At 36.8% G+C, this 9,685-nt stretch overlaps 1 protein-coding gene across 1 annotated transcript in view; it reads left to right on the top strand.

Moving 5' to 3' along the window:
- Positions 1–2,944: 2,944 nt before the first annotated feature.
- The window catches only part of LOC121414477 (mitogen-activated protein kinase kinase kinase 7-like), a 28,533-nt gene continuing 21,792 nt past the window's right edge, over positions 2,945–9,685 (top strand). Inside the window, 4 exon segments of the mRNA XM_041607665.1 lie at positions 2,945–3,134; positions 4,920–5,030; positions 5,841–6,094; positions 7,466–7,590. Coding sequence (XP_041463599.1) covers positions 3,066–3,134; positions 4,920–5,030; positions 5,841–6,094; positions 7,466–7,590 — 559 coding nt within the window. The 5' untranslated portion in view covers positions 2,945–3,065.

The raw sequence follows: 9,685 nt of genomic DNA, 5'->3' as shown, positions 1-9,685 counted from the left end.
GATAATTATCTCGGGAAGTCGACATCTTGATAGTAAAAGATAAGATGACGAGATCCCAGATCTCATCATGTCGACATCTTTTAGAAGAGATGATGAGATGACAAGATCCCGAATCTCATCATGTCAACATCTTTTAGAAGAGATGATGAGATGACAAGATCCCGAATCTCATCATGTCAACATCTTTTAGAAGAGATGATGAGATGACAAGATCCCAGATCTCATCATGTCAACATCTTGTGGAAGAGATGATGAGATGACAAGATCCCGGATCTCATCATGTCGTCATCTTTTAGAAGAGATGATGAGATGACAAGATCTCGGAGCTCGTCATGTCGACATCTTTTAGAAGAAATGGTCAGATGACAAGATCTTCGATCCATGATCATGTCATCTCATCATCTCTTCTACAAGATGTTGACATGATGAGATCCGGGATCTTGCATCTCAACATCTCTTCTTAAAGATGTTGACATGATGAGATCCGGGATCTTGTCATCTCATCATCTCTTCTTAAAGATGTCGACATGATGAGATCTGGGATCTCGTCATCTTATCTTTTGCTATCAAGATGTCGACTTCCCGAGATAATTATCTCAACATCTCGGTGGCACTTTTAAGCTTCCATAGTATCCTGATGTGAAGTGATTGTATTTCTTTTTTCGATCGAAATAATGTATTGAAGCCTCTGCGCTGCATGTCACATACACGTAGGCAGTCATGAGAATGAAACATCCGCATGGATGTAAAAGTTAGACAAACAGGTGCGTCTCCACCATCCGTTTGTTACCGCGCGCCCTGAGTGGATGAAAGTTTTTACTCCTCGATCGTGGGGGCCATTGTGACGTCACAATCTAAAAGTTCGTATAAGCGTGACAGCACAATGGCACCTGCGCGGAATAAAACTTTTATCCAATCAGGGCACAGAGCGCGGTAGCCAACTGAAGAAGGCGCACCTGTATAATGGTGAAAGTGGGTCACACCGGTCGACTATGTATGATGCAATTTTGTTTTGATAGCATTTTATGCAATCAGTGTAAAATAAGCGAAACTTTAAAATGTCATACCTTCCTTATTTCACATCCGATTTTGATTAAATTTTCAGCATTATGCTAGATTGATAAATCAACATCTTTCTGGGGTGGAATTGACCTTTAATACAATTTACAACATGGGAATATCATTTGGAAAAAAAGTAGTCCTTATGCATAATTTTATGAAAGCGTGAGGAGGCAAGTACAAGGCAATTATTGGTGCTGCCACATTCACAAAAACTGGAAACTGAGTGATACTGAATACCAGATTGAGTATAAAAGGGGAGAAAATACAAATTTGAACATAATGACACAAAGATGATTACTCTAATAACGAAAGGGGAAAGAGAAAAGAAACTGGTCAAACATTATTGGAATATTTACAGATAAGTTTGGTTTTATATCTCCTTTTAAAAACATTAAATGATAGATTTAACATAACGTGGTATTTTGATCCAGATAACATTGGTCCTTTGTAAGACATAAAATCCTTTGCTAAAGAGGTGCATATTTTGGGTAGGTGGACGTTTGAAGATCCCCTAGATCGTCTGAAGTTATATAATACAGACATTACAAAAACAAGGGATGCATTCGAAAGAACAACTTGTTTAATATGTGAATTTCATGCAATAAATAACTCGACAACAAGACATGATTTTAATCAGTGTTGCAAATTGATAAGTTTCAATCATACGACTCGGGTCCAACTCTTTATTTATGCCTATATACACCATTGAAATTTTAAACAATCGTTTTGTCTATTGGCGTAGTCCCGCCACAAGCCTCAGCTTTTAGGGTATACACCTTCTTCCTTAAACCCAGCATGTACATAGGTCCTATTTATATTTTTCATATACAAATTGATTTATTATGAACATATGTTTACAAGAAAAATATGTGATGAAATGGAAGAAAATAAATGTTTTATTTGAATTGAATTGAAAGTGCAATAAAAAAAGAAAAAAAAGAAAAAAAACAACAAAACAAATCATGTACATAACCGGGGCAAGACCCCTGACAAAAAATAAATAAAAAATGAACCAAAAAATAAATAGATAAATGAATACATACATACATACATACATACATACATACATACATACACACATACATACATACATACATACATACATACATACATACATACATACATACATACATACATACATACATACATACATACATACATACATACATACATACATACATACATACATACATACATACATAAATAGGTAAATAAATAAATAAATAGATAAATAAATAAATAAATAAATAAATAAATTCAGATCAAAACAGAGTAGGAAGCCCAAAACAAACCCAAAATCATGGAAAGCGCAGAAGAGAAGAGGAAAAGAAAGAGGAGTGGGAGAGGGGCCGAGGGGGGGGGGGCTGGATAGAGGAGGAGGAGCCGATTCGAGGTTAAGGTTGTATGGATAAGATTTCTCTACTGAAAGTACTGAAACTATTTATCATTATTATTATTATTATTACGCACTATTCAAAGAGAGAGAGCTATATCCGTATTTTGCACCGAAAATAATTTGACAGATTGCATTTTATTGTCTAGTTATTTGTTTATTTTGTGTTTTGTTCCACTTAAGCCCGAGAAGATTGGTCTTTTTGTCTTGCGTTTATCTACGAGAATATTTAGTGTTTGTTTGGACTTTGGAGGAAGGGGCGCGGGGCTGGGGTCTGAAGGAAAAAATCAAACAAATTTGTATTTCGGAATTAAAAGAAATCAATAGAATATAGTTTTTGTGATGCAGTTTCAATTCATTTTTTATGGGGGGGGGCTCAAAGGAAGGTAAAATATTGAAAATATTTGTGGCTCTATGTATTTTAGATCAAACTGTGCTCCGTATCATTCTTGTAAATCATTGTCATTGCATGGTTGTCGATTGTTCGCCAGTCAGCGCCCTTCAAATGGGGAATTCCCTTTTCGTGAATTATCTCGGTGCGGCGAAACAGATGTCGTATCGGGATGAAACCTTCTTTTATTTCTCCAGTATAAAGTAGCATTTAACAAAAATGGCGCGCCTGGAATCCCAGATGAGCTTCAAGGAGGAAGTTGATTTCAACGATTTAGAATTTGAGAGGGTAAGACCTATGCATTAATTGATTATTTGTGTTGGGTGGGGACACCAGACAGACTGCGTTGCAGTGACGTGAGTGCATTGTAAAGTTTAGATGTAGTCCGGTACGCTTTTATTTGTGCTGTGTTGTGTATTTGTGCGGTGTACGTAACCACGGTACATGATGTATGATGCAGAAACTGGGAATTGATGTTGCCTGTTAGTACTCACCGTTAAAAGTATTTTAATGGTGAGCTCCTGGCGAAGTTAAATAAGGGGTTCTAGATGGGTTAAAAAAATTGGGGGGTAACAAGTCCGCCCCAACATAGGTCTAGATAATTTTATAAATTATTAATGATTAAAATTAAAAGAGAATAAAATCAAACATTCAATTACAAATTACAACTTAAAAAAGTTAAAATTTAATAATGAACAAGTGCAAGCATGATTAGACACATTCATTCTATGAACAAGGTTATGATATTAGACATAACGCTAAAAATTTCATCAAAATTGGATGTAAAAATAAGAAAGCTATGTCATGAGTATGACATTTTTCATTTTCGCTTAATAATTTCACAAAACAGTTATTATGCACATCCTGGACGGTATGCAAATGAGGAGACTGATGACATCACTCACTATTTCTTTTGTAGACTATTTTATTATATAAACACAATATATTCCAATTTTCTCATTGTCCTTTGAAAGAAAGTTTTATTCATCCTTCAACATGTGAAATTACCATTCTCTTTAGGTATTATGTGTTAGTGAAGTTGGTAATTGAATAATTCAGACAATTAAAAACAAAAGAAGTACTAGTAGTGAGTGGGGGACATCATCGACTTTCTCATTTGCATGTCACTGACATGTGCTTATAGAACAGGCCTGTTTTGTTTTTAAATAAGTGAAACTTCAAAATGTCCTATATTTCTTATTTTACATCCAATTTTGATGAAATGTTCTACTTATGTTCTACTTATTTGATTTTTCTCTAATATTGATTCAATTTCAAATCAACATTTTTCTGGGGTAGACTTGGCCTTTAAATACAGTTCCATTTTTTTCTTTGAAAATGGTTGATGTAAATGACCCTAGAGTCTGCTACAGACCCTTGACCAAAAAATCTGTTGAATTCGGTCAGGATGAGTAAAATTGAAAAAGAAAGTACTTAGTCTACTTCTGACTTTCAAATAAATAATAAAGTATTAAGTGCTGATAAAGAGAAAGCACTGCTTCTTAATCTTAATTAATTTAAAAAATTGATTTGTAAGGTATTACATGACTCTAGGCCCTAGATTCACTAGAGTGAAAAATCTGTTGTTTTTTACAATTTCTGATTTTTCTCAGGTCTCCCTCCTACATAGGTGGAAGTCTCTGATAGGACTTGTAATGGTTGGTGGCTTGCGCAATGCTTATTTAAAGCGATTATGGGGAAAAGGGTGAGCTGCCTCACCCCGTTCAATTGTATATAGCTAAAATCCTACTTTAAAGGAAACCAAAACCCAAGAGGAGAAGCAATCTTATTGGAAAGAGTAAAATGAGAGGAACAATTTAAAAAAAGTTTCATCAAAATCTGTAATGAAATAAGTAAGTTATGGACGATTAAAAAGTCTTGTTTTACGAAGCCAGACGAAGTCTCAGCGGAGCATATTGTGACAAAAATAGACTTTTACCCCACTTGATGTAATCGTGTCACTGTCAGTATCGACGTTTTCGCTACTTTAGAATAAAGATGGGTGCATTATGAATAAAATTTGTTAGGTCTAGCATTCATTATGTATAATTTGACTTTGTTTTGTACATGCAGGTCGTAGGCAAAGGAGCGTTTGGAGTAGTGAGTAAAGCAAAATGGCGATCTATGAATGTGGCTGTCAAGATGATCGAATCAGAAGAGGAGATCAAAGCCTTCAGAGTCGAGGTAAGTCGTATATCTTACATTTTGAAGGCCCCCAAAACAGTTCCATGACCAATCTCCATGGAGATGATGGTGATGATGATGATGATGGTGATGATGATGGTAAGGATGATGGTGATGATGATGATGGTAAGGATGATGGTGAGGATGATGATGATGATGGAGATGATGGTGATGATGATGATGGTGATGATGATGATGATGGTGATGATGATGATGATGGTGATGATGATGATGATGATGATGGTGATGGTGATGGTGATGGTGATGATGATGATGATGGTGATGATGATGGTGATGGTGATGATAATGATGATGGTGATAATGATGATGATGGTGATGATGATGGTGATGATAATGATGATGGTGATGATGATGATGATGATGATGATGGAGATGATGGTGATGATGATGATGGTGATGATGATGATGGTGATGATGATGGAGATGATGGTGATGATGATGGAGATGATGGTGATGATGATGATGATGATGATGGTGATGATGATGGTGATGATGATGATGATGATGGAGATGATGGTGACGACGATGATGATGATGGTGATGATGATGATGATGATGGAGATTGTGATGGTGATGATGATTATGATAATGATGATGATGCTGATGGTGGTGGTGGTGGTGATAATGGTGGTGATGATGATGATGAAGATTAAGATAATGTTGCTGATGATGCAAAAAAAATAAACACGTAAGATTTTAGGATGGAGAAGACAATATTCATGATGTCAATGCCGAATAATGGCAACAATGATGATGCAAATCTCACTGGAAAAAAAATCACACTTTCAGGTCAGGCAGCTTTCCCGAGTGGACCATCCAAACATCGTCAAGCTCTACGGGGCTTGCACGACCCGCCCCGTTTGCCTGGTGATGGAGTATGCCGAGGGCGGGTCGCTTTACAACGTCCTCCACAGCAGCCAGCCGCAGCCCATCTACAAGGCCGCCCACGCCATGAGCTGGGCCTTGCAGTGTGCCAAGGGGGTCGACTACCTTCACTGTATGACGCCAAAGAAGTTAATACACAGGGATCTAAAACCAGCAAAGTAAGTAAAGTGTCAATGATAATAATAACAATTTACCCAGGGTAGCCACTCTCAGCTGTAAGCTGTTCTTCCAGCGGGCCCTGCATAACATAATTATTGTTAGATCCTTCTCCATTCTCATATATCGAGCACCTGACAAGAAGGCGGAAGGTCCCTTTTTAAAGAAGTCTTTGTTCTGCCTACATGTAGGCCTGGGCAAACTGCTATCAAATATTGGACATACCTGTATAATTTTTTATGCCATTTTATGTAATTATTGATATTTGTAATCTTGAATATGTTTGAAGTGCCAAATAAATAATAAATAAGTAAAGGAATCGAACCCATGACCTCCTGTTCATGAGGTGGGCGCTCAACCAGTCACCAACTAGACATCCTGGCCCAGATTCTCTTGTTTCATTTACACCATGGTATAATTCTGGTTTTAGATTATGAGAAGCTATGGGTGTCAAAAATTTGTTGGAACTTTAAAAATTGTAATGCTTTTATACTTTTACCAGAATGCTTCCCATGTATCGATGGTGACGAAAACTAGCGTAATTATAATTTCAAGACTTTTTTTAATGATTTGAAAGCCAAATGTGATAATAAATTGATCATCTAATTATAGAAATAAATGTCCCATTTGGCCTCCCATAGTCAAACCACAAATTTAGGTTGTGGTTTAAGTTAAACCAGAGTTTAGAATACAGGCCATTGAGCGATCAGATTTCAGATTTTAAAAACCTCTTATTCAGAATTCAGATACCTGAAATGGCAAGGACATGCAACTTGTAGTTTGTAAATGATAATCTGTAATAACTTCAATAATACTGTAATATTTATTGGAAGTATTATAAAATACAGTAAATGTAGTTCTAAACAAAACCTGAGCTGTTATTTAAAATGATCATCTCCATGTCAACTTTTGTTTCAAATCTTGCAATGCCTGTTAGATTGGGGAAAAATATGTTGCTATTTCTAAGTAGTGTAAATATTTGATTTGTAGTTTGATCAAACACGTAATGTAATGTAGATCATATTAGTCTAACTATGGAAACTGGAGGAAAAAATAGTCATATAGACACTTTTGAATTTTCTTTAATTAAAAAAAACATGTTTAAAAAAACAACATGTTTTAATTTTAATGCAAGGGATTAATTGTAACACAAATTGTATATGAAATAAAATTAGGATTGTGTTTTTGATCACTTTCACTTGAATTTTTTCACTTATTCAAAGCAAGAAATAATGATTGTTTTTCAGATTCAGTTATTCAGGGCTTATCACAGAAACAGGTAACTGTTTAGACCTTACAGCTACATGTAATATGTTTTGAATTCATATCAACGTTAATCATTACCAATAATTCTTTATATCCTCTCTATCTAGTTTGCTGTTGATGTCTGGTGGGACGGTGCTGAAGATCTGTGATTTTGGGACAGCATGCGATTTCCATACCTACATGACAAATAACAAAGGCAGTGCAGCATGGATGGCACCTGAAGTATTTGAAGGTCAGGTCAAAGTTCAAAGGGCAAATCTTTCTCTTTGTTCATCGTTGAAGGCAGAACTGAAGCATGTTTTCTGCACGGTTTCAGTAGCATCTCATATTTATTTCAAATAAATTAATGAAATCGAAATTTTGACCATGTAAAATATTATGTACCATATTTTTTGTACTGTAGTTTATGGAGAAGGCCAGTGTTGGAGTTTGTCTGCTGGACCAAGTATTATGGTCAATTTTGGTGAATTGCCGATTGGTCTACACCTGGGCCCGTTTCATAAAACTTGTTGTGATAACAAATTTGCAATAACAGTGAAAAGCTACTGAAATCCTTATATCTGATTAGCTGATAGTAAAATTGTTAATTTGTTATCGCATGGACCTACTACAAATGGATATTCAACAAGAACATTTTGTGGCCACCACCTGTTTCCAGCTGTCAAAATTGTGGCCATACACTTAGCTTTCTCTTTATGATGTTTTTACAATGACCACCCGGGGCGATTGTTTACGCAAGCTCCATTTTCTGTTTCTGCTATCATTTTCATAGTGCTAACATTCGCTGCTGTGTGTTGCTTTTGATAAAGTGAACAAACAACATCCCAAAGTGTACGAGCAGCGCACAATTGATTTCCGCTGTCCATCAATGACAGCGTGCTTTACGACCGGCTTGATGGGCGTCAGCTGCCACACTCTGTTTATGAAAGGATTAGCGGTGACAGTCTTAGGCCCAAAGGAGGGGATTCGTTGAATTTCCCGTTGTTGTAGGTCCATGGTTACTGTCATTGGCGGCGGAAGCCAAAAATTTTAGGAGGGGACAACCCCCCAAAAAAGTTGACAAGCAAAAAAAAAAAAAAAGGTTCTCAACCTAAAAATTTTAGGGGGGATGCGTAGGAAAATAAATTGACAAGCAAAAAAAAAAAAGATCAACTACAAATTTAGGGGGGGACCGTCCCTCCCTCCTCAAATTTAGGGGGGACACGTCCCCCCGCTTTCGCCGCCTATGGTTACTGTTAAAAGTCTTCATTAACGGGCCTCTGCTTCGTCCATTTTCTGTTTGGTCTCATCCCACGTGATCTATTCCTACTATTGTCTACAACCAATTCAAGTACAAACCATTTAGTCTAATTGCTGTTTAGCCCTTGCATCATTTGGTCCAATTCACGCCAAGCTATATCTGCCTGTTTCGTCTCATATCAACATGGTCTCAGACCATTCAGTCAATATGGTCAGATGGGCTGTTCATGAATCAAATTTCATGCTTGGAAATATTTATAGAATATTTAGTATGTAGGCAAAGTGGAAATTTAGACCAAATGGCAATTTAGACCAAATGGCAATTTAGACCAAATGGTAATAAGACCAAACTCATAGTAGACCAAGTGAGTTAAGCCCATGTGGTATTAGACTATCTGAGAATTGGACCAACTGCTTATAGACTAGGGGAATGTTTCACAAAGAGTTATGCTGCGTATGGTGTCCCCGCTTTACGGATTTCTATACGAACCACATACACATACAGAAACTGGTACAAAAATTATCAAATTGCCCGAGTTCGACTTATTGTACGGCCATCGGAGGCAAAATTTGACTGTGCCATTGCGTGTGACTTGCGCGGTATAAAAGACATCATGGCAATGGTCAAATCATGCTAAAGGGATGCATGCTCCTGCAGATTAATGATTAAAATTAGATGTTACATACTGTGCGCATTGGAATTTAGGCATGACTCTTAACTCACACTCGATTCTTTGTGATTCCCCCCCCCACCCAGGGAATATTAACAATTTTACCAAAAAATTTTAACAAAATATTCCTAATTTCCCTCCTTTACTGACGACTCCAACACCATAACGACATGTACTGTCCTGGTCCCCATAACACATTAGGATTGAGCACGGGACGTAAATCTGTAAATCAAGTGGAAGGGATGGAACACTAGGTGGTTTCAGACCGCCTCGAAGTTCGCCAGTTCCAGGTATTCTCTGATCGGGAAATTTACCCCGATCAGAAAATACCAGGTATTTTGGTAATGTGAAAGCAAACTACGCGTAATTTCCCCGAAAGAAAATACCCGCTAAATAGTAGGTACTTGGCGAAATTAC

This window comes from Lytechinus variegatus, chromosome 4 (genome assembly GCF_018143015.1).
Source record: "Lytechinus variegatus isolate NC3 chromosome 4, Lvar_3.0, whole genome shotgun sequence".
Taxonomy (NCBI): domain Eukaryota; kingdom Metazoa; phylum Echinodermata; class Echinoidea; order Temnopleuroida; family Toxopneustidae; genus Lytechinus; species Lytechinus variegatus.
The sequence above is the reverse complement of the archived record's forward strand: the minus strand, read 5'-3'. Positions and strand labels throughout refer to the sequence as shown.